Source organism: Ambystoma mexicanum, chromosome 2q (assembly GCF_040938575.1).
Source record: "Ambystoma mexicanum isolate Mex_15411 chromosome 2q, UKY_AmexF1_1, whole genome shotgun sequence".
In the NCBI taxonomy this organism is placed as follows: Eukaryota; Metazoa; Chordata; class Amphibia; order Caudata; family Ambystomatidae; genus Ambystoma; species Ambystoma mexicanum.
The window spans coordinates 329,160,782-329,186,868 of NC_090924.1; the positions used below are offsets into that span (position 1 = coordinate 329,160,782).

At 46.5% G+C, this 26,087-nt stretch overlaps 1 protein-coding gene across 4 annotated transcripts in view; it reads left to right on the top strand.

Annotated features, from left to right (window-relative positions):
- Window positions 1-26,087, top strand: part of TSC2 (TSC complex subunit 2) — a 1,437,517-nt gene that overhangs the window by 152,584 nt on the left and 1,258,846 nt on the right. For all 4 annotated transcript variants that reach the window (XM_069647328.1, XM_069647330.1, XM_069647331.1 and 1 more), the window contains one exon: window positions 20,637-20,781. In XM_069647328.1, the coding sequence (XP_069503429.1) occupies window positions 20,637-20,781 (145 nt within the window). The remainder of the gene's footprint in view (window positions 1-20,636; window positions 20,782-26,087) is intronic.

Genomic DNA, 26,087 nt, shown 5'->3' on the forward strand with positions numbered 1-26,087 from the left:
CGTCAGGATAAGATCCTAAATCTACTGAACTCTATAGTGTAAAATAGTGGTTAAAGTTGTGGGGCGGAGGGGTTTGTAGGGGGAGGGGGATGAAGGGGAGAGCGGGGGGAAATTGAAAACTGAAAATCGTTGAAGGCAAAGCGAACTTCTACGAACAGTAGGGTATGAACACAAGTAAGACGCAGAACCTAAATAATAATTGATGGCAAATGTTATGTTGTATTTACCTGTATGCCTTCGATCCAAAAATAAACTTGGTTTAAAAAAAATATATATTAAAAAGAGACCTTTAAATCATTACAATATCCCGCAGCCCAGTTATTAAAGACAAAACACTAGACATATTAAACTTACCATACTTCGAGTTGAAAGTATCCATCCACGTATTGCAACGCTTTAAATAGTTCTGTTTTTTTTTCCGTTTTCCAACAAGAAATAAAGCAATCCAAAAACCATGTCCACGGAAATCCATCTGAAATCCCCACAAAAATACATCCAAAAGTGTGATGAATTCCATGGCTTTTAAAGTTTCACCAAGAAATACGCAATCCAAGAACCGGACCCAGGAAAATCGATCAGAAATCCTCCCCCCGCCCTAAAACATCCAAATGCGTTATGAAATCAGCCTTTTAAAGTTCCAAAAAGTGTTGAGATCCATCCATGGCTTTTGCCGTTTCCAAATCGAAATCTGGCTATCCACAACCTGTGTCCTCGCAAATCTATCCAAAATCCAAGGAATCCCGAAAAAAAAGTCTTCTGAAGGCATGATGAAATCCAAGTTCCCAAAATAAATCCAGTGATCCATAAACAGTGTCAGAAAAAGCGATCTGAAATCCATGGATTCCCTGGGAAAAAACATTCAAAGGCGTGACGAACCCTCAAACATCATCTCCTCGATCCTTTCAAACACCGAAACACTGACAAATGAAAATTGTGGCCTCTAATGTCCGGAAACGAGAACTAGCACAGATGCCTCCAGTGGTTTAAACAGGAACTGCCTTGCATAGCATAATATTGGCGATTAAGGTTTTCTTTACGTTAATAAAGTTAAATGTTGAAATTACACTATTGAATAATGCCTCTTTAGTTTTCATAGCTTTATTATCACTGATTACCCCCAACTTTGTTCTGACTATAAACTTTGGTTACTCCATTCCATCGCTTTTTATTGACTGATCTAAAAGCTTGTATCTGAAAGATGGGACTAATATTCTACACTAAGAAGAAAGCCCACATCCAAGCCCGCGTCCCTGCGGCATCTAACAACTCGGCCGAACTCTTTAAAATCTACAAGGAGCTGGCCAATCCTGCTGTAGTCTCTAGCTCTCCTGTCCCCTCCCAGGCCATCTGCATTGCCCTGGCTTCTCATTTCATCTCTAAAGCCCAGGACATCCTATCCATTCTCTCGTCCTCTCCTCCTCCCGCTACTCTCTCTTCTACCTCCAGCCCCCCTGTGGCCACCTCTCCTCCCTCTTTCTCTTCCTTTCGTCTGTTCTTCCCCTGACAAGGTTTCTAGGCAAGTCCGATCTGTGAAAGGACGTCAAAACAGGTGCTTCCCTGTTCTTCCAAAACCATCAAGGACCACATTGACACCCTTGCTCCTTCCTTGGCTGACTTCTGCAACCACTCCTTCGCTACTGGAGCCTTCCCTCCCCTCCTGAAGCACTCTTGTGTATCCTCTTCTCAGGAAACCCCCAGACGACCCTTCCTGCCTGGCTAACTTTCGCCCGATCTTCATCACTCCTTTCCTGGGAAAACTTCTAGCAAAGCTGGACAGCTCCTAGCTTAATTTTCACACTGAATCTGTTGGTTGTCTCCATGACCATCAGTGTGGTTTCAGAGCAGCCAGAAGCATGGAAACTGCTCTCCTGGACACCCGTGAAGACCTGCTCTCTAACCTTGATTCTAATCTCCCCTCAACTTACTTGATCTCTCTTCTGCCTTTGACACGGTCAACCATGCCATCCTGCTCAATCGTCTCAGTGATAACCTGCGTATCACTGATCAGACCGTGGCCTGGCTGACCTTGTTCCTCTCTGATCGACCCTCCAAGGTCCAACTTGGATCCTTCATTTCCTCTATCCCACTCTCTACCTGTGGTGTTCCCCAGGGGTCTAACCTGTCTCCCTGGCTGTTCAACCAATACATGGCACCTCTCGCCCACCGCATTGCTGTTCTCTGCTCCAACTTTCAGTGCTATGCAGATGGCACTCGGCTCGTTTTCAGGCTCCCTTCTGTCACCTCTCCTCCTTCTCTCATCTCTGACTGTCTGTCTGCTATCCAGGAGTGGTGTGCCGCCAACGATCTCTGCCTTAATGCCAGTAAGACAGCGATTCTCCTCATCGGCACACCTGCACCCTCCTTTCCTGTCACTCTCTGGCCGGCCTCCCTTGGCCCTTTTCCTGCCCCCACCTGTGAGGCTAAGAACCTCGGGGTCATCTTCGACTCCACACTCTCCTTTTCTCCTTACATCTCTGACGTCTCTAAGAAGTCAAACTACCAACGGCACCTCTTCAGAGGTATTCTTCCTTTCCTCTCCTTACCCCAGAAGCTCACTGTCTCTAGAGCTCTGGATCTCTCTCGGTTAGATTACTGCAACAGCTTCTTTCTAAATCTGCCTGCTTCTACTCTCTGCTCTCTGCAACTCATCCAGAACAGGACTGCAAGACTTGTCCTTGGCCTCTAGCCCAGGGATCGTATTTCACCAGCACTGAAATCTCTGCATTGGCTCCCAGTGGCTGCAAGGATTACGTTCAAGACCCTCTGCATAGTCCACAAGGCCTTCTTGGGCCTGGCTCCTCAATACCTCCAACTCACGCTTCGCATATACCTTCCTATTCGAGCTCTTCGCTCTTCCACCTCCAACTCCCTCAGGGTCAGTCGCTTCTCCAAGCAACCATTTGGTGGTAGATCTCTCTTTGGCTGGGGCCTCCCTCTGGAACAGCTCTCTGGCCTGCCTCCCTTGGCCCCCTCCCTGCTCCTACCTGCAAGGCAAAAAACCTTGGGGTCATCTTCGACTCCACACTCTCCTTCTCTCCTCATATTTCTGACGTCGCCAAGAGGTCACACTACCAGCTGCACCTCCTCAGAGGTGTATTCTTCCCTTCCTCTCCTTCCCCCAGAAGCTCACTGTCTCCCGAGCCCTGGTTCTCTCGAAGCTGGATTACTGTAACAGCCTCTATCTTAATCTGCCTGCCTCCACTCTTCGCCCTCTGCAACTCATCCAGAACAGAACTGCGAGACTTGTCCTTGGCCTCAAGCCCAGGGACCGTATCTCTCCAGGACTGAAATCTCTCCACTGGCTCCCAGTGGCTGCGAGGATAAAGTTCAAAACCCTCTGCATTGTCCACAAGGCCTTCTGGGGCCTGGGTCCTAAATACCTTCAACTCTCTCTTCCCAAATATCTTCCTCCCCGAGCCCTTCGCTCATCCGCCTCCAACTCCCTCATGGTCAGCCGCTTCTCGAAGCAACGAGCTGGGGGTAGATCTCTCTCCGCGGCAGGGGCCTCCCTCTGGAACAGCCTTCCTGCCTCCCTGAAACTTGAGGAGAACCACCTCCGGTTCCGGAAGCACCTCAAAACCTTCCTCTTTGCTTCTGCTTTCTCTCTCCCTCTCCCCTGCTGAACAGCTAATTAATTCTTCACTAAACTGCACTGATCCTGCAACTGGACCACTCTAAACTGCCTTCGGTCCTGGTCCCAGTCACTGATCCCCTGGAACCCCTCTGCACTACGGGACTGTCTCTGTATCCCTACAGCCCCCCCCTTCCCCAGCACTTGCTCTGCACTTACCTTGCACTTGCCACTAGCTGGCCCTTTTTTATTTATTACTTACGCCACTCACCTTTACTGCACTTCCCCCCCCTCCCCTTCCCCTTGCACTTTTCCCCCCTCCCCCACCCCTGCACTTGCGCGATCTGAATGACACCTGGCCTAGTAGGATCGTTTGTTTTGTCTCCCCTTGTTCCTCCCCTCCCTGCCTCGTCGCGCCTTGAAACACCTGTGTATAGGCGCGTTACAAATACCATATCATATCATATCCCTGCCTCTCTGAAACTTGAGGAGAACCATCTCCAGTTCCGGAAGCACCTCAAGACCTTCCTCTTCGCTTCTGCCTTCTCTCTTCCTCTCCCCTGCTGATTTCCAGTCTGATACTGCACTGGTCACCAGGCTATCCTCTGATTCAGGCCCTGGTCCCTGCCCACCCAGTTGCACACCCGCACTGCCTCCTGGCAACCCTTGCACTTGGGTCTGTATCTGTAACCATACATTCCCCCTACCTGCACTTTTGGACACCTGCTGTCTGCACTTACCCTTGCACTTGCCACCTGCTGGCCGCACTTCTTGTTATTGTTTTGATCCCATGTATAGCACTGCCCCCCAGTCCCCTTTCCCCCCCGACACTTTTCCCCCTTCCCCCTCCCCTTTGCGCGATCTCGATGTCACTTGGCCTAGTAAGATTGCTGTCTCTGTCCTCCCTCTGTTCCTCCTTCCTTGCCTTGTCACACCTTGAAACACTTGTTTATATGCGCGTTACAAATGCCATATGTCATATCATATCGTAACTATAACTTGTTGAAGATCTTCTGGTATTTTTACCACTGCAAGAACACCTCCAACATGCTTTGGGGTTGTTTTACTGCGACTGAAATGTTCGCGATGGAAATGACAGCATGAGAAATGTACGTTATACACAATTTTTCGTACATATACCATGTGGACATCCATGGTAAAACAACCCCAAATCCATACACACATTAACCCACACCCCCACCCCCGCCCAACTCCCAACACACCCTCACCCCCCCTACTTACCTTTAATCCCGACGCGCTGTGTCCCTGCAACGCTGGTTCCTTTTCACTTCCGTGATCGGGAACCGGCGCCGCAGGGTCCTTTTCTATATTTATTTTTAGATACTACAAAATGTCATACGAACATTTAATCAGTACGACATTTAGTAGTATTTGTTTTTGAACTTTTGGTGTTGTAGTTCATTTTTGGCCTAAACCTCCTACATCTGCCCCCCCCCTCCCACCTCCCCTCCTAAGAAGAAGCTTTGTGACCTTTGGGCACAAGGCCCCATACATCATAGGGATTGGACTTATTTTATTCTTGTGAACTGGTTTCATTCTACCGCATCACTAATTATCATCTTTTAGATATTATATGCATCCCTACAAACCTAAAGTATATATGATGTGTTTATTTATATAGCGCCTATACACAATGTGTTTCAAAGCGCTTCAAGGCAAGGGAGGGAACAAGGGAAAATACAATGACAATCTTACAGGCAATGAACAGTAAGGATGTGAAATTAACTATTGTTCTTGGTGTGGCGACATTTCAGATAGTGCAAGTGCTAAGACATAGTGCAATAGCTAAGACATAGATAAGGAAGGGAGGGCAGAGTGGGAAGGAAATGGAGACAGACAGGTGACTAACGTACTAGGCCTGACAACATTTCAGATAGTGCTGGAGTGGTGGGGTGTGGGAGAAAACAAGTAGGGGAGGGGAGGAGACAAACAAGGTTGCTATCACACCAGGTCAAGGACAATTCTGATAGAGTAAGTGCATAGAAGAAAGTGAGGGGAGGAGGGGTGGAGCTAGGGAAAGGGAGAAAGGGACAGAAGGAGAGAACAGAGTGAGTAGTGAAAAAGTGGAGAAGCAATACAATTGCAGAAGTCAGTAGTAACAAATAATGTTGCGAGAGAACAGCAAATACAAGCCAGGATGCAAGATGAAAAATAGGAACAGCATGAATCAGGGCCACCATGAGTACAGGATGCAGTGGACTTCCAGCATGAGAGTTGAGAGAGGGTGACGCACCGTGAGTCAATGAAGTCCATAAATGTAAAATCCAAGCATTGGCAAAGGCGTTGATGGTGAAACAAGAATGTATCGGGACAGACTACTGCAGAGGGTAGGCTGTGGGGGAGGGGAAGCAGGGTAGAAGAATCGAGCAAAACAGGCAACTCTTGTATGCGAGACGGGGCGGGGGCACAACGGAACATCACCGGGGACCAGAGGTGGGGAACGCTTGTGGGGACAGTTGGAGTAAACACATGTTGGTGCATGCTTACCTGCTGGCTGGGCAGGGTTTCGGGCCCTGGGTCCTCCTGGTCCAAACAGGAATTGCCCTCTTCTTCGCCTGCCCTTCGCTTCGGATGCCCGGGCGAGAGACGCCCTTGATCTAAGAGTTAAGAGCAAAAGGAAGAGGCAGTGCTAAGAAGGTGGGTGGGGCTTAGGCCAAAAGAGCAGCAACCAGGAAGGCACCAGGTGGGCGGGGCTTTTTTGATATAGTATTTTATGATATTACTACCTGCTTGTTTCATTTCTTAGTGTGTTTTCGGTCCTATAATAAATGTAGTATTTTTGTACTTGACTGTCTAAATTGAAATAGTGTGCTTTGCTTTGTGGACCCCTGACCCCATTCACTTTCACCTGAGACTAAGCCTTGACCACTTCCCACGCTTACCTTGACTGTGTTTGGCTAACCTCTTAGTTCCCCTTTTCATTATAACTAGGGTGGCCTCCTAAAATCTGTCCACCAGGCCAGATTCTAGAAATCCATCTCAACAATCATTCTTTATAGTAAATGCCATAACCTGTGACTAATCCTTAAGAGACCACAATGCTAAAAGTTTTCAAATGTTAAATGGTAACATTTCACCAATTGCAACCCTACAAATGTTCACATAAATTATTATATATGGCCCTTGCTTCTGCTTACTTGGTAGAGCGAGGGCTGTGGCGACTACAACTAGATAGAGCTGGGTGCATGATTGGGTATCTGGACTCCTACTGCAATTCTCTCTGGAGAGAAAACCTGAGAAGAAGCCAAGAAAGGTTTATACTTGGCATCCTCTTCCATTCCCCCAGAGATTGGGTGGCTGCCAAGTTTGAAAGGATACACCTTTACGATTGTAGGTAGAGTTTTCACTCAATTTCCAAATTCCCTATTTAACTATAGCGTCTGCATCTGTGCTTTGTGAACAATTAAAGTTCACTAAGAAGATGATGCCAAACCAAAATAGATCATGCAGACTCTTCTTTCAATGAGCGGTGCACCAGAAAGGCTCTTAGTGTCTGTAGACGCCAAGCTTGTTAAACAATAAGAGCGAACACGGGAAATGGAGGGTCCCAACCCTTAACCCAGTGGGCACCCTCTGGTCACACTTCAAGGGCATTTTGAAGAGAAATCCCTGTACTGCTCATCCCTGCCTCAACTGCCTGAGGCAGGGAATATGTACACCTAGAGCAACCGTACTGGTCAAAGCCCCAGACCTGGTTGTAGGAAAGTAGCAAAGAACTGTGGACACGTTGTTTGGGCACCAAAACCCCTTGCTCTACCGACATGGAAACCAATGGGCTCAGCTGTCCCATTTAGGTAACTGTAAATGTGATGACTTTATCCGAACAATTCACACCTGTTCCCCACCATCAGAAATTAATGTTCACTTGAAAGCGCACCTTCTCCAGTAAATCGTCTACAGGCCATCTTGCCGCTGACCCCTCTGCCCCCCAAATCAAGGAACTGAAAGGGTGAAGGCTATTGGCTGGAAACATCAGACGCTTGCTGCCAGTAAGGTTGGTGCCATTTGGGGCATCATCTCAATATCAATGAACCGCAGTCTTGTCTTATAACATTGTGCTAAACCCCTCAAAGAAATCCTTCTGTACCTGCCTTTATCTCAATCTTTCTTGTGATTCCCTTGCCAATAAACAGAGTGGAATTCCACAGATACATTTTAATTAAAAATAAGACAGTCCCTTCTGTTTTTCCCAGTTTTCCTTCTGTGCCGCTTTCTGAAGCCTCCATGGAAAGTGGATACAGAAAAGGATGCTTTATCAGACACACAGCTTGCTTTCAGGGTGGGTACTGGCACCATCTATCGGGATCTAAATCTCTATCTTATACTGGCCAAGTATGTCAACATTTTGGGTACTCCCTTCTATGTGGTTCTTACGGACATGAGTTCTGCTTTTGACCACAAGGACAGGAGTCTCCTTTGGACTGCTCTGAATTATATGGGAGTTTGCAAACCTCTGCTCTCCATTATAGCCATTGGCCTTTCATTCAAACACAAGTGTCTGTTCGTTGTGGGACTGGGGGTGAACGCGTTGGCCTAGCAAAAGGGGTCTGGCAAGGGTGTGTGCTGGTCCACCTTCTCTTCAATCTGTATTTTAATTTACTTGCAAACAGCTTGCAGGCCATCCACACAGATGTACCAAGCTCTGGGAGAAGGAGGCTCCCAGTACTGACCTACGCAGATGATGTTGTGCACTTAGCAAGCACGCCAAGGTCACATCAATTACTGGTTGTTGATGAATATAATTGCTACATGTCAGCTAGGGTTTACTATTTACCCCTAGTAAATATTTTGTTATGTGCATGTCGGGTACAAAAAAGAGATTTACTTCAATCATTATGGATGGCCACCAACTTGCAATATGTAAAAAACATCAACTATTTGGGTCTTCGATGCAACTCCGGGATAACCATATAGAAAAGTGAACTACTAAAATCAGGCAGGTGTCGGGCAGCATCTTTAGATTTGCCAAAACTATTCAGCATTATTCACCCGACCATATGTTGGCTCTATAAAGGGGTGTGGCTTTACCCACAGGGTCATATGGGTGTGAAATTTGGGGTTACAGGAATTTAGATCCGTTACAGAAATCGGGAAATTAATTCCCGACAAGTATACTTTCCGTTCCACACGCCACTCCTATCTGTATGACCCACTTGGAGACCGCTTCAATCTATTTGGTTGACCTATTGCGTTCCAGACTTGTTTTTTCAAGCATGCTCTAGGGAAGGGAATCTGACAAAGGCGATATTTACAAATGTATTATGTTTACAAGTTGGTATAGGATAGGCTGGCTTTTTATTTTTGTCGCATCTGTAAGGGATCAAGAGTGGGACCCGGACACAGTGGCATGTTTGTTTGCTATAGAATTTTCTCAAAATAAAAGTGTTGGGGAAAATGCCATCTATCCCTAACTTAAGTGGGGTTTCCCTGCCTCAACAAAACTAAAGAACATTTGCATCAGGACGTTAAACAATAGAACGTCCTCCGTCCTGTGTCCAAGAACCCTAATCTGACCTTTACACACTAAACTTAATATAATGTGCACAAGGGGATTTCTGTAGACAATGCATTTGTAGCCTTTTTTCAGAGTTCCAAAAATAACAAGTTTAAGGTGCAGGACAGAAAGAAATAAAATTGCACCAGGAAAAGGTGCCCTCCATTCCCATATGTATGTTCTTATCTTTCTGTCACTATCTGGTGCCTCCGGATAAAGTTCCACAAAGTTTCACTATTCAATAAAAGTGGTGCTCCGTCCCTGTGTTTATCTTCCCTTTTTTTTATTTTTTTTATAATTTCTGTTTATTAATTTTCACAAATCCAGCAGATCTTTAAAACAAAACAGAATCAATAACCTAGGCCCCCTCCCCCTTTACCCTGATGTAGCACCATGATAAGAACAACCCAAACTCAAATAGGCCGGTCCGGCCTAACAGCTGTAGATGTCTAACAGTTTTAGTCTTTGGGGGCACCATTGCACCCTGAGATCTCCTTTCAGGTAATCCAAAGTCTTGCCCCAATCTGCTGCAAAGTTCTCCAACCTCCCCTCAACTGCATAAGAGGCCCACTCTAAGGAAACAATGTCCCACATCTTCCTGAGCCAATCGCTCTCAGTGGGGATCCTCGGGCTCTTCCAGTTCTGCGCAATTAATCCCATCGCTGCCAAGACAGAAACAATGTGTGCCTTGGGGGTTCTCGCCCCCCCCTGCCCCCCATCCACCCCACTCGTTCCCAAGTGTCTTTCTGGGGCTCCAAGGCTCCCCCGACTCTTGAGTCTGCGCCAGGGCACCTGCAATTTCACGCCAAAAGGCTCTAATAAGTGGACAGTCCCACCAAATATGCATCGCCAAGCCCATCTCCCCACAATCCCTCCAGCAATCACTTGAGTTAGTGGGGAACATCGCGTGAAGTTTGGCTGGAGTATAGTGCCATTCAAAAATGTACTTATACCAGGCTTCCTGCAATCGGGGAGATCTGATCAATTTAGGGACCAACCTCCATAACCTCTCCCAATCTCTTCTCTCCATCCCCACTCCCCTCTGCTGCTCCCAAACCTCCATATACGGCCACCTGACCGCCGGGCCCTCGCCCTCCAGAAGTTTATACAGATCTGATATCAAACCCCTGGTACCATCATGTGTCAATAGGAAACGTTCAAAATGTGTGAGCTCCCTCGTGGCCCCTCTCCTCGTCTCAGTCGACATTACCCAGTGTCGTAGCTGAAAGTACCGGTGCCTCTCCCCCTCCCCTACTCCAAATGCCTGCTTGCATTCTCTGAATGTTTTTATCGTGCCATTGCTAAACATGTCCCTCAGGGTCTTACAGCCGCCCACATCGCACGCACGAAAAGCCCCCCTCTCCAATCCCGGCGTGAAGTCTCCATTGTCAAAAACTGGGTTCTCTTCCCTTTTTAAAGCTTTGCTTTACAAGTTCAACGAGAACGACTTCTCCCTTGAGCTTTGCTATCTTTCTTTAGGCCTTCATGTTTTTTAGGGAACAATTCCTCTTTTCCCTTGTATTCCTTCAGCCTTCAATGCTTTACTTGAAGTATTCACAATCTTAAATGATATGCATCGTTCCATGAGTTTACTTTACAAATATGAGGCTCTTTACATCACAATTTCAAGGGGATTGGCCTTCCCTTGCATCTCCCTTTTTAAATGCACAATTCCTTTTCATTATTCCAATTAGTCGCCCTGTGTGTTTTTCACTTGCTTTCTGTGCGTATCGCTCCACCCTTCTCCACTGATTGCTCCTCTCTATGTCCTTGGTGTTCTCTCATGCCAGCGTATTTTACTCCTTTTTCACTGGTTCCTTGTATGTATTAGTTTGACAATTATGTTACTGTTTCACAAAATCCACAAAGTTCACTTCTCCTGGTTGACTCTCCGCCAGGACTTTTCCATTCCCCAACTACTTTCTATGTTATCCACAAAACAATCTTTTCTAAATATTGGGTCACCGACCTTTTCTCATTAGTTTGTTTCTGTTTTTACTTCTTCCTTCAGGTATGGGGTCCTCAAACCTTTTCCAGCACTGTTCACACTCACCAAATCCTGTTTTGAACCGGGCTGTTAACAACCCTTTTTTTAATATTACCAGCATCCGCATCAACGTCTTCAATGGTGTTCCTTAACATGACACTGCATTCACCTACACCTGCCCCGGTAAGCAGTTTGCTTTCGCTGGACTTACTGGGTGATTTCGATGTTCCTCGTGTCTTCCCTTCTCAGTCTTCTGCAGTTTGCTGACTCGGCATGCTTCCCATGAGCCAGTAAGCTTTTGGTTTGCCCTCCTCTGCTGTGCACAGCTCCCGCTGCTTTGGGCCCTCAAGCGGTAAGCTTCCTTCGGTTTGCCTCTCCTGCATGCTGTTCGTGTTGGCCTCAGCGCTGCTTCTGGTGGTCTGCTTGTCTGTTCTGACCAGCATTGGAACAAGTCACTTACAGAGCCATCCTTTCCCTCTTGTAAGGAAGGCATGGTATCAAATTAAGACAGACAAAAGTGACCACAGTTCGATGGTGTTTGTTGAACTTTATGAAGAATGTGGTAAATGCCTATCTAAACCTAAATCTAAGATGGGAGCATGCTTCGACCATCAAACAATAATAATAATAATAATACAGTCCTAGTGGAGTCTTGTCAAAATAAAAGGGCATATACTAAAAAAAACACTATTGCCAGTCCTGATTTGCTAATTTACAAATAGTGTAGGGAAAAGGAAGAAGTGTTCACAAAATGATAGTCAGGATGTTCAGGCCGTTGGCCTCCCGTCCCCATGTTTTCAGCACGGGACAAGATAGTTCCCTCGAGCATAGCACACGTTTGGGCTTCTTCGGCACATGGACACATTTCCATTACAAGCATCAGGGACTTCTATGCCCAAGTCTCTTAGGTTATCAAAAGTCTTTTGATTCAGAGGGACTGATGTATCAAACAAACGAAAGGTCCCTTTCCATGTATTCAAGTATGGTGATTCACTCTTCACCCTGGACCCCCCTGAACCGGGCTCAGATCCCCTTTTCTACCACAATCTTTTCTCGGGTGTCTCACAGTTCACCCCGGATGCCCCTCAGCCGGGTTTGGACCAATTTCAGTTCATATTAGCTATCGAAGACTTTCGAATGTGCACTGGATTAACTTAACCCGTTGCAGGACCACTTCAATTTCACAGTTTAACAATTGTACACTCTCAGTTGGATACGAAACAGACCTTCGGATGAGCACCGACATGGCGCTGGACCACTCTGTATATGGCATCTCCCTTGGTTTTAAATGTTCAGTCACTCCTTGGATATTCAATTATATTCGCGTCACTCATCACCTATGCCTTACACACTGTTCTTTGCAGATTTCGTCATACAATGTTGCAACTTGCAACCTTGGTTCTAACACGGACCGGTCTGCTATCAGTCTCCCCAAATCACCCGCTTTGCAGACTTTTCTGGAACGGCTTTGGTAAGAGCCAAGGACAGTACCACAGCAGCAATCGCTCCTCCTTGCCTCGGCTATCGATGCAGGAGAGCCCCGGGTACCTTCAACACACAATGCACCTTCCTTCATCTTTAATTCCCAGTCTTATGTTTTTTATTCCTGAGGGCTTGTGAAAAGGCTGAGGGCAATTCCCTCCTTGCAACCCTTTCTGGTCTTGCCGTCTTTCTCCTGGTATTAAACTGCCATCTCAGATCTGCTGCTTACGCGTGTGTTTTGCCTTGCTCAGAGTGTGCTTTCGTGCTCCACCTTTTATCCATGTGGGGAAGTGTCATGGAAGTCAGGTATGTGTGTAATTATCAGTAATTGCCTGACTCTGCCTGACCCTTGTGTTGGGACAGGTCAGGTATATGGCTATGCGTTTAGCCCGTTGTCACTCACAGGGAGCTCTCTGTGAAAACGTGTTTGTGTTGGGGGAAAAAAGGGAGAATGGTTGAGTTCCTAAATAGCCTACCTGGTAGGATGGGGAAAAGGTGTTACAAGGAAGGGGATACAACATTTTACCCTTCGGTGTCCCACTTCCACTCCTGAGGACCCCTTGATCCAGGTGATACTCGCACACTTGTCCACACCCTGGAACTGGATTTAAAAGCGATGGCCGTGTCTGGCCACCTGCATGACAGATCCCCGGGGACTGGCGGGTGAGACACCTTAAGGTTTCTCACACTCTTGTTCTTCCTGGCACGTTGTAACTCCTTCCAAAGACTAGAACGCAGCGTTGGTTTACCGCTTCTGGTCATTTTCATTACTTCATCCCTCTTCCTTGCCTCATTACAGAAAGGGGGAGGGGGCAGGGCACTTAATTTGTGACTGCCGTCAGGTGGTATTTCTTCATCTGTACCACAATACGCCATGTATGTATGCTGCAGAGGCATATGTGTCACTGGAAATTGTGACTGCAAGACTATTTTGATTTGGTATTCTTCTGTCCCTCTGGAATTTGTCTTCCCGTATGAGGTCCTCCTGCAGATAGCCACCCACAGGGGTCAGAGTCCGGTAGCTTTTGCCTTTCCCTGGCCATGTACAGGAAACCCCCCCCCCCCATAAACTCAGTGACGATATTACTAGATTTGTCACAAATCCCATCTTCACAAGTTTGGTATGGGGATGTGTTTTGAGAACACGCATATGTTGGTCAAGGTTCCTAAACGGAAACAAACTCCATCTCTGGCGGGCAGCGTACCAACAGAAGCCAGGACACATGCAGACTTGTAATCTGCTATTGCAGAAAGGAAAGGACCAGAAAACAAGCCTTCTCTGCTAAGCCCCAAGACTATGGAACCTCCTCCCCCGTCGTGTCGGACTCCCCACCACGCTCCTACAATTCAGAAAAGAAGTTAAGACCCATCTGTACAAGGTGTCTCTCCCCCTGAACACCTAGGCCATTGCATCGCCCACTCCTGCGCCACCTGACTTGCTAAGTGCTGTCTGCCCCTCTCATCCGTGCCACCCGGTACAGCTGTATCCCTTTGCTGTTACCCTCTGTATCCTACCCCCACTGTATATCTGTTCTGTTACCTCTAGCGCTCTGTTATGCATCTGTACTGTTATATACCTCTGTGAAGCGCTCAGTTGTGTATCTGTATTGTTGTACACCTCTGTGAAGCGCTCCATTGCTTCTTGAAGCTAGGTCCATGCTCAATAAATACAATAATAATAAACCTATATCGAAAGTTAAGATTGCATCTTTTTGCCCGCTTTCACATGGAAGGAATGATGAAAACACCCATGCAGGATCCTCTGCCTCTCTCCCCTATTGTGGGGCAGCTGGATAGTTTTCAACAGATCTACAGGACAGGCTTCCACACCAAGGCTATGCTCAATGTATAAGCATTGAGGGCCATGATATCCAAGCGGAGACATAACTTTGCCCCCTCTGCAGTTATACGGAGAACACTGTTACTGATGGTTTGTAGAGGAATTGGCCTAAGTCATTACAAACCAGCCATCACCGTATTCTCTTGTTTTGAGGTGAAGGGGACGAGGTCCGGTTTGCTGAGGAAAGCTTTGGCTAATAAAACACCTAATGTTTCGTCCTTTAGAGCAAGGGAACCCTGTGTAAAGGCTATTGCACACCCCTAGTAATATCTGCTGTTCTGTGTTAGTGTTAGTTGTCTTTGTACTTGTTTTTCTTAAAAGGCGTCTAGATAACAATGAATGTATAGATTACATTTATGTTACAGACTTTTGTTATTCCTCTGAATGTATCAGTTTTTGCTATATGAAATGTGATTTTTATCTTAGTTTTATGGACCTATGATCGGAAATACACTTGATGATGAAAATTAATATGGATTCTGGGTTTTCAACATTCTTTTATTCCAGCAGAGAGTGCACAGCTTATGAAGTCATTGTTCAGCGGTCCACGATCAACAATTATTTATGTGTTGCCTATTTATGGTTTCATGACAGATTGTCCTAGAAATGTCGTTTTAATGTGGGATCAGTCCTATACATTAGATGTGATTGATCACTGGGTATTTGCTGCTAATTCAGAGGATCCATGTGACACGGAGAGGATAAGTCTTGGATAAATGGCCTCCTCCATTAAGGTTAAGAACTCTGAGGTAGTTTGGTATCCTGCACCCACGCTAGGTGCATCCGAGTTGTTCAACAGGTTCTTTGGTGTATTTCTGCATGATGTTCACCCAAGCAATGTTTTATGTGATGTGGCCCCCATCACCCCACTGCCTCTTGTGTCCTCTCTCCTCTCTTTCCCCACCACTCCTTCACCCTTATTTGTTACCCTTCCACATTGCTTGCACAGGACACCGCACATTCCAGTCGCTTTCTCCCTCAATGTCTTACCTGGTCTTATGGCCAGCCACTGTTCCCAAACGGTCGCCACTCATCCCTGCTCCTGTCCTCCGTCCCCTCGTCCCTTCTGGACTAGTATGCCATACGCTGTTCCCTGTACTCACTTCCTCCAGCCGGTCATTGTAGGCTTCCTTTAATTCAGAGCAGCGATCAAGCAGCGTGTGGCAAGTATCACTCTGGAGTTCACTAAGTGTGACTTCGGCAACAAACATTTGGGAAGGGTTATTTTCTTTAAACATATATTTTGGCCGTCCAATCGCCATTAGAAATAAACAGGCTGACAGGTTGATCGTTTTGCAGATGGCAAACATAATTTGCATTCCTTACTTGAATTAAATTTATTTTAGCATTTGTAGAGCGTGACCTACCCACTCGGGACTAAGAGATTACCAATTTCGAGAGACTTTCAGAAAACCTGATGGTAATGAAGGCATCTAGTGGCAGGAAACCTAGAACAGGCAACCTTTTAGACCTGAAACTAACTGGCCAACCCTGCCACAGTCTCTACCTCTCCTGTCCCTTCCCAGGCCCTCTGCGCACAGCACTGGCTTCTCACTTCATTTCTAAAACTCAGGACATCCTGTCCTCCCTCTCCTCCTATTGCCTTCCTCCCTCCATTCCCTGCTCTTCCACTGGCCCTTCTGCAGCCACGCCCCCTCCGTCCTTCGCTGCCTTTCCCCTTTTCTCTGCAGACAAGGTTTCTAGACAAGTCCGATCTATGAAAGTCTCGTCGAAACAGGTTCACCCCTGTTTCTCAAACTATCAAGGACCACATTGACTCCCTTGCTCCTGCCCTGGCTGATTTCTGCAATCACTCCTTCGCCACTGGAGTCTTCCCATCCCCCCTGAAACACTCCCTTGTGCACCCTCTTCTTAAGAAACCCTCTGCCAACACCTCCTGCCCGGCTAACTATCGCCCAATCTCCATCACTTCCCTTTTTGGGCAAGCTCCTGGAGAAACTGGCCATCACCCAGCTTAATCTCCACACTGAATCTGTTGGTTGTCTTCATGACCATCAGTCTGGCTTCAGAGCCGCCAGAAGCACAGAAACTGCTCTCCTGAACATCCGTGAAGACCTGCTCTCCAACCTTGACTCCAATACCCCTTGCGTTCTCATCCTGCTCAACCGTCTCCGTGATAACCTGGGTATTACTGGTCAGGCTCTGGCGTCGCTGACTGCTTTCCTCTCCAACTGACCATCCCAGGTCCAACTTGGGTCCTTCCTCTGATATCTTTATCTCTACTTGTGGCGTCCCCCAGGGGTCTAACCTCTCTCCCTGGCTTTTCAACCAATACCTGGCACTTCTTGCCCACCGTATTGCTGCTCTTTGCCCCAACTTTCAGTGCTATGCGGATGACACCCAGCTCATTTTCAGGCTACCCTCGGCCCCCTCCTCTCCTTCCCTCATCTCTGATTGTCTGTCTGCCATCCATGAGTGGTGTCCCGCCAATGACCTCTGCCTTAATGCCAGTAAGACTGAGATTCTACTCATCGGCACTCCCGCTCCCTCCTTCCCTACAGCTCTCTGGCCGGCCTCCCTTGACCCTCTTCCTGCTCCCACCTGCACAGCAAAAAACCTTGGAGTCATCTTCGACTCCACACTCTCCTTCTCTCCTCACATCTGACGTCTCTAAGAAGTCACACTACCAGCTGCACCTCCTCAGAGGTATACTTCCTTTCCTCTCCTTCCCCCAGAAGCTCACTGTCTCCAAAGCCCTGGTTCTTTCTAAGCTGGACCATTGTAACAGCTTCTATCTAAATCTGCCTGCCTCTACTCTCCGCCCTCTGCAACTGATCCAGAACAGAACTGTGAGACTTGTCCTTGGCCTCAAGCCCAGGGATCGTATCTCTCGAGGACTGAAATCTCTTCACTGGCTCCCAGTGGCTATGAGGATTAAGTTCAAAACCCTCTGTATTGTCCTCAAGGCCTTCTGGGGCCGCAATACCTTCAACTATCCCTTCATAAATATCTTCCTTCTCGAGCTCTCCGCTCATCCGCATCCAACTCCCTCAGGGTCAGTCGCTTCTCCAAGCAACGAGTTGGATCTCTCATCGGCTGGGGCCTCCCCCTGGAACAGCCTTCCTGCCTCCCTGAAACTTGAGGAGAACAATCTCCGGTTCTGGAAGCACCTCCAAACCTTCCTCTTTGCCTCTGCTTTCTCCCCCCTCCCCTGCTAAATTCCTGGCTGAAACGGCACTGGTTACCTGGCCACTCCTCTAACTCTCAGACCCAGGCCCCACCAGTTGCCCACCTGCACTGCCTCCCTGGCAACCCCTGCACTGGGGACTGTTTTCTGTATCCCTACTGTCCCCCTACTAGCACTTATGTCTGCACTTCCTTGCACTTGCCACCAGTGGCCTTTTATTTATCTATTTTTTTTCTACTATCCCATGTACTGCACTTTCCCCTCTCCCTTCCCCACACACTTTTCCCTTTCCCCCTGCCCATGCACTTGCACGATCTGAATGATACCTGGCCTATTAGGATCGTTGTTCTGTCTTCCCTTTGTTCCCCCTCCCTTGCCTCGTCGCGCCTCGAAACACTTGTGTATAGGCATGTTATAAATGTCATATCATATCATACCTAGCCTTGATGATGAAGGATAAACTACAAGGATAAGACATAAATGTGGACATTATGGATGTGGACTGATGGTGGGGCATACAGTGGTTGGGGACTGGAACCTGGACTCCCCCGGTAACAGAGACCCAGTAATGAGGCTCATGGTATGGTCTATTTAGAGTACAAGTGTGAATCTAAGGAAGGAGGCTATGTTTTGCACATTCTGATATTTAGGGATGGTACAAACGATTCAAGAGATGTGTTGCTGTAATAAAAATAGTAATAACCTGTTGCTGTAACACTTTTGCCAATGTGTGCTAGTAATTTACTGCCATACAATGTATGTACAGTTCTTGTATTTCTAAAGCCTATGTAAGCCTCCCTTTCTGATAGTACTGCATTTTCGAAAGTGTCCATGATCTGAATGTTCTTTAGAAATGTGCGATTCTGTGATATTGATATTGATATTTTATTTCTATCGTGCTCATACACAAGTGTTTCAGAGCGCAACAAGGCAAGGGGGGGAATAAGGGAGAACAAAACAGCGATCTTGCTAGGCCCAGTGACATTGAGAACGCGCAAGTGCATGGGAGATGGGGAGGGGAAAAGTGCATGGAAGGGGGGCGAAGTGGAAAGTGCGAAGCAGAGGAGAAACAGATAAATAACAATAAATAAATAATAAAGGCAACAAACCGTGGTAGTGCAGCCAGCAATTTGTAAGTGCTAGGTTTAAGGCAGCAGACAGAGTAGGTCTGATAAGTGCAGGAAGAAAAAGGGGGTGCTGTATGGGTACAGATACAGACCCCAGTGCAAGCGGTGGCCCGGAGGCAGTGCGGGAGGGTGGCGGGGTGAGGAGGTACCTGGGCCCAGAGGATAGAGGGTGGCCAGGTGCACGGTGCCAAGAGAGAACAGATCAGCAGGGGAGAGGGGGAGCGAAGGCAGAAGAAAAGAGGAAGGTCTTGAGGTGCTTTCGGAACCGGAGATGGTTCTCCTCAAGTTTTAGAGTGGCAGGGAGGCTGTTCCAGAGGGAGGCCCTAGCCGAAGACAGAGATCTACCCCCAGCTTGTTTCTTTGAAAAACGACTGACCCTGAGGGAGTTGGAGGTAGAGGAGTGAAGAGCTCGAGGGGGGAGGTATTTGTGGAGGGATAGCTGAAGGTATTTTGGACCCAGGCCCCAGAAAGCCTTGTGGACAATGCAGAGAGTTTTGAATTTAATCATTGCATCCACTTGGAGCCAATGGAGAGATTTCAGAGCTGGAGAGATACGATCCCAAGTCTTGCAGTCCTGTTCTGGATTAGTTGCAGAGGGCGGAGAGTAGAGGCAGGTATGTTTAGAAAGAGGCTGTTATAATAGTCCAACCTAGAGAGAACCAAAGCTTGGGATACCATGAGCTTCTTGGGGAAGGAGAGGAAAGGCAGAGTACCTCTGAGCAGGTGCAGTAGGAAATTCGACTTTTTAGAGACCTCAGATGTGGGTGAAGAAGGAAAGGGTGGAGTCAAAGATGACCCTGAGGTTCTTAGTCTCGCAGGTGGGGGTAGGAGGAGGGCCAAGGGAGGCCGGCCAGAGAGTGAGGGGAAAGGATGGTGAAGGTGTGCCGATGAGGAGGATCTGCATCTTGCTGGCATTCAGACAAAGATCATTGGTGGCACAGCAATCTTGAATGGCAGTTAGGCAATCGGAGATGGGAGAGAGGGTGGCAGAGGGCAGCCTGAAAATGAGTTGTGTCGTCAGTTTAGCACTGGAAATTTGAGCAGAAAGTGGCAATGCAGTGGGCGAGAGTTGTCGGATATTGGTTGAAAAGCCAGGGTGAGAGGTTAGACCCATGGGGAACACCACAGGTAGAGAGGAAGATGGATGAAAGGAAGGACCCAAGTTGGACCTGGGAGGGTCGATCAGAGAGGAAAGCGGTCAGGAAAGAGCTAATCCCAAACACTGGGATTAGTTTGCTTTAGAAATTCAATCTAAGGTTTCAAGGCTAAGATTTGAGAGACACTTTTATATTTGTCATGGTGAAAATATATCAATTTGTGCAACTCCAACCTTAACTGATTTTAATCTACCTATGAAGGTTCATGAACAGTGCATTCTTGGCTCCCTCTTCTCAATGATCCATTAATTAATATGTGCCAATGAGCCTTACCTTTCACATGGTGTGTGGTAACATCAGCATTTTAATGCAAATGTGGACTGTAGCTACTTCCGATCAGTGGAAAGATTTTGACCTGGTCTATATTTTCTCAAGCCATCTCAGGATAAACTGAAGCCAGTGATGGGCCATTGTAGTAACATTTTGATTTCTCGTGTTGCCCTGAGCGTTTTTGGTGCATTTTTATTTTGGCAAGGATTTCTTTCTAGTGAATGTTTTTGTCTTGTTTGGTGCAAGCAGGAAAAGATGCATTTTTTTTTAATTTTTTTTTTACGTCTTTTTTTCCCCTTGGGATATGTCCACTGAAGGTGCCAGCTGCTTGCCACATGTTAAGTGTTAAAATGTAAGATATGGTCAAGAGTTTCTGAATACACTAGTTGGCAAATTTAGAGCCCTCTGCATGCTTTTGCAAGCTTTTTTCATGAAAGCATATGTCCAACCATACACTGCTTTCGATCCTCATGAATATCTCCGATATAGAAACATGAGCCAAAATGTGTTCATAATCTATATTTTCTCTCCTTCTCCAGGGAGAAAGATTGGGTTTCCTCCGGGCTCACTTCTTCAAGGTCATTAAGAACTACCCCTCAAATGAAGATCTCCATGAGAGGTTGGAGGTTTTCAAGGCCCTGACTGACAACGGAAGAGATATAACCTACATGGAGGAAGAGCTGGGTATGAGTTTTGTTCAAGTTTAATAAATCAGACCATTGTAATCGTAAATGTAAATTGCTGGCCTGGTTTATATAGGGGATAGTGAGTGTTCATTCTACAAATGTTACATTTGTGATAATACAATGATAGAATTTGCAATAGTTATCCACATCTGAAAGATTTTGTCTTGAATACAAACTGTACGGCTTCTACAGGTCATTGGCTGCTCTGTGGACCCACATGAATGGTGATCTTGTCTACAGTTGTGGAAGAGTGTAATAAGGAATAAGAAGTTCGAGTCATGTAGCCTTTGCCTTCTGTGTGAAGTGGTGGAATCCTCAGAGCCTTGTTCCTGTATTAATTGGATATTAAAACTTCAAAACGGTTTTTAGTTTGGCAAAAAACTGGTACTATTGATCCAAACCTCATTCTGAGTAGATTTGACATGTGGTGCATAGAGTGCATTACTTGACCTTCAAGGGGTTTGAAAAGTGATGTCTCCTGTTTGCAGAGTTTAGAGGATGTGCTATGCTCTACATAAGCATCTACAAAGCTTTACATTTCAGCTTACTTTGGGATCGGGTGTCTGTTTCAATTGCAGCCTTACTTGTAGCACTTTTGGAGCAGAGAGCTTGTTGCATATCAATCTCTGGCTTCCTGCATTTTATGAATTGGTCGCACCTACACCGTTGACAGACGATGATGGTACCTTCATCAGTGAAGCATCGAAGACACAAAGACACAAAAAACACTACAAAAGTAGCAAGTTGCCATGCAGGGTGAGCAGGATCTCCGCATTTCTGAGAGTGTGGAGGGACAGTCAACGACTGTGTGCAGTTTTCAGGAAAATAAAGTCCTCATACAGGGTATGCACTAAGCATGCCACACTGATATGCTGCCTATAATGTAGTGAAGGGAAGTTGTTGCCCAGGTATGATGGAACACTATAAAATGATAGTACACTTTTGGTGTCCACCTCGAAAGGCTGAAATGTCAATGTTGGCACATTACCCCAAAAGCTATGACTTTATTCTGCAAAAGTGTATAGCTTGGGTGTCTGTGCTGGATTTGTTTTCTTCAAGGAAACCCAAACCATATGTTTTAAAAACCATCTGCAAAGTGTAACGATTCACGATAATATAGGTCTCATCAGTTCTCCCCATGGGGGAGCCATTTCCTATGAGGCTAGGGAGGTAAAGCTGCTACCCAATAGTCTGTGTAAGGTTTGTAAAATGTGGGAGAACCTAATAGGGAGGGACTCGCCTCCTGGGGATAAGGATGTCAACCTGGGGAAAAGCCTCCTTACCACCATCACAGCACATACACCTTTACCCTCATGGTCACCCTTTTCATCCACCTTTGATGGTAGAGCCAGGTGTTACTGTAAACCCATCACTGTGATAGTATAAGACCTACTGTGACGAAGAAGGTGAGATCCATATGGAGTAACCAGAGTCAGCCAAGTACTGTAATGAGGTGGCTCACTGGAGGGATGAAGAGTGTGTAAGACTTTACCAGACTGTGTTGACTTTACGCCAGGGCGGCGTCAACAGTATAAACAGGAACGCGAGAACGGACAAGCGATCTCATTGTGGAAGACAGGAGTGCACAAACGAAGCCCAGGAAGTTCAATGTCGGACGATGCAGCTGGAGCAATCTCGCCTGTCTAGGAGTGAGAGGAAAGGCAGGATGTTGCCAGAGCACCCCAAGTGCCGTCAGGGAGCCAACTCACTTGGTGTTAGCGTGACTGCTGGAAGGGGGACCGTCTGGTCCGACGCCGAGACCACAAGCCTATCATGGAGCCACGCAGGAAGTGAGAGCGAGGAGGAAAGTACCCCAAGAAGAACCAGAGCCATGTCCTCAAGGCACCACAGCCAACAGCGGGAAGACCAGTTGGGGCCACGGAAAAGGCCACGCTCGCTCAGAGTACATCGGGAGTAATTTCCCTCAACCCAGTGGCCAAACCAATACCAGTGCTCCAGAGAAGGCATCAGGGGGGTCATCTCCCTGGTAACAGTGGTTCAACCATTACCACTGCTCACGTCGACTTGCCAAATGGTTTTCAAGAAAGATGCAGATGACATGGAAAATTATATTGATCATCCAGATATTAAAGAGAAGCAAAGTAAAGCATTAAGATGTGGCATGCATTTTGTCGGTTGTCTGCTGGAGTTTATTTTCTGTGGTCTCGGTACATTTTATTTGGTGGTTCATTGCTGCCCCTGCCTACTTTAGAGGTGCTTTATTTTTCATAATTCAGATCGGAGAAACCTCCCTTATTGCATAGTTTGTTTTCCATGATCTCTCTCTGCGCCTTGATGCCCGCAGGCTTTGGCGTGTTAGACTGGTACAAGCTTCCTGTAAAAGTGCTGAAGGATCGCTGTGGAGAATTTTGATAAAGTGTAAAGACTAGATGACTGGTGTCTGTACTTACCCACTATATGGTTGAGGTAGAGGCACAGAGGCACCGCAGCAAAGGCTCTCAATTGTTAACATTTGGCAAGCAGCCAAGGCTGAGAGTCAAGGGAGGTGATGCAGAGTGGTTCTTGGGTACAGTGAATCCCCAAGCCTCCACAAAGGAATGTCCACACACTGTTAGGTGCTATCCTAGTTCTTTTATGAACCAACATAAAGGTTATGTTGAGATATATATATATATATCTATATATATATAGATATATATAGATATATATCTAAATATATATATCTCACTCACTTTGTACTCAGAAATCTAATAAAATGGTCAACTCAATATACAGTTCTATGTGGTACCACAGTTACCCTTTGATTCAGTTATAACTGCTGACAGTTATTAAAAAGCATTACAATTATTAGGCACTGTTTAACCTCATAGACATTTAAAGTAGAAATGCAGGTAATACTTTAGAACATTAGCAGAATGCTTTCTTTGAGAATAAACATGTAATAATCTGTGAGGATTCCCCCCCTCAAACTGGCAACCTGTAAGAAAAAGATAGTTTCACTTGCTTTTAAAACAATGTCCAGTCCTTTTATGTTCAGTAATTGTCTGCTTTTGTGATACCCCACCACCCCACAGTATCTGGGAAGCCACCTGAGAACGGGATCCAAGATGAATCTTGAACACTTTGGTGAACTCTGAAGTTGGAAGACCCCCCTCTTCGCACAGTACCTTGGGAGATGAAGTGATGGAGTTTCTCAGTTTCAATCGAGGATACCCCTCGAGGATGGAACCCCTCTGGAAGGAGTCTCTGGGACGTCTGTGTTGAGCAGGAGAAGGGAAGCAAGCGGTGTCGGAGGCAGCAGTGAAGGTCTGTCGCGGTGGTCTCTTTGGTCTGGTTGCTACGCCGGCTGCCCCACAATACTAAAACTCGCTGTGGACCTCGGCAATGCTTGGTAGGGGAGGATGAGTCTGTTGGTTTTCGTCGATGACCTTTGGTGGTGACTGGTACAGTACAGAAGTAGGTGTCAGGTTTTGGTATTATGCGGTTGGCAGCCGTACGGTTCTTCAGTACTGCAGCCGCTGCACGGACGACAGGATGGCTTCTGGCAACTTGGACTATAGCACTGGACTTCTGCGGGACACCTCCAAGTTTGGATCCTCGAGACTCTTCTCTTCGATTCGCAAAGGCGGCCAAACCATTGGTGGGCACCTCTCTGCAGGCAGCGACACTGGACTTCCTCAAGCATGGAAAAGTGGACCGATGTGGTTGCAGTGTGCCTTGAAGATTTCTTCAGATGGTTGGAACTTGGCAAGATCCAGACGTTGGGCAGCACTATGCCAGGGTACCCCGTCTTCTGGGCTTAGCACCTGGCTTCCCACTGGTCACGAACAGTCTCCAAACTCTGGACGACGCTGGTGGACTTCTTGGCTCAAGATATCTGGACACTCCTCTTCAGCACCCACAAAGATACCACTGCAGGTTAGCAGGCACACAGGACTGACTTCTAGGATGCTTTGGGTCCCCTCCTATTTACGGGAAGAGGTCGCCTGTCCAGGTACACTCTGGTCCATTCCTCAAATCAGTAAAGCAGCCTTTGGATATGTTGAAGTTGAATAAGCTGAGTATCCACCGCATCTACGGTTTGGGAGAAGAAATATGCGGTGTCACTAGACCAAAAAGACTACAGCGCTGTCAAAAACCATCTGTACAGTACACAAATCGGCTGTTTACATCTCCGATGTGGAAGTAAACCCATTAAAACCCGAACACTGATGTGCTGGGAAATACTCCTGTTGTATCATCCTGCCTACACCATACGAAAAAAAAATGTGTGCAGTCGAATATCGCGTGAATAATTTGGACGTCACCACCACTGAAATATCCAGGAATACTTCTTTACACAATAAAAAAAATGTAAGAATATTCAATTCACGTGAGTACGTGTACATGAAGAGACGTGCTACAATCGCACTGTCTATCCATCCTAAGTGGCCTTGCTGGGGCTTGCTACGAAACCAGAAACACTAATAGGTGTATACACGAAAACAGTAAGGGCAAATGCCCATATATTAATTTGGTGCTAGCCACTCATCTGTGTTACTAACCTCACACAATACTGTCTCAAAAAGAAAACAGCCAATATATGATAATGAGGGTTTATGTTTGAAATATCTATTGGACATGATTTGACTGGATATAATGATTCTTTTGTCTATTTTTTTACTTTATTTTTTATAATGGTATAACAATAAAATGGATATGTTTTGACTGACCTGCTGTACTACTGTTGTATTTAAGTAATACAGATGTACATAACGTGAACTGGGGCAATTTCCACAACCTATTTGTGTAAAAGTTGGGTAGCTACCTGTGGAATTTATGTTGGTTTCATTGCCTTTGTCCTCATCCACATAGCCCCCTGTAAAATAAAGAGGATTTATTTGCTCACGTTGTTTATCTGTGTTGAAGTTGCAGCCGCAGATTTCTTCCTCCAGCTGGATTCAGGACACAAACTTCAAGAATACTCTAGGTTTCTTCTTCTGACTTCAGCTTCTGTCCCAGAGTTAAGTGAGGGGTCCCTTGTTATACGCCAATGTCCTCCATTCACACTAGTGCATTCATCAGGCAACATCCAATCGAGCTCACAGGCATTTAGGCCATTCACCCAAAAGCGGACACCCAAAACATTGAATGTGTATTGGAGGCAACTCCCGTCCTTTCTGAGCACACACTGCATTAATTCCAATTTCAGGCAAGGCTGCCACAGGCAGACCAGACATTGTGACACACAACCAAAGCCAGACACACAGAATGTGATTTGACTCCTCTCTCCATTTGTTCAGTTTCCACCACTTGTGAGACCCAAAACAAGCCATCCCTGTGAAGGCTTCTATCAGTCTAGCA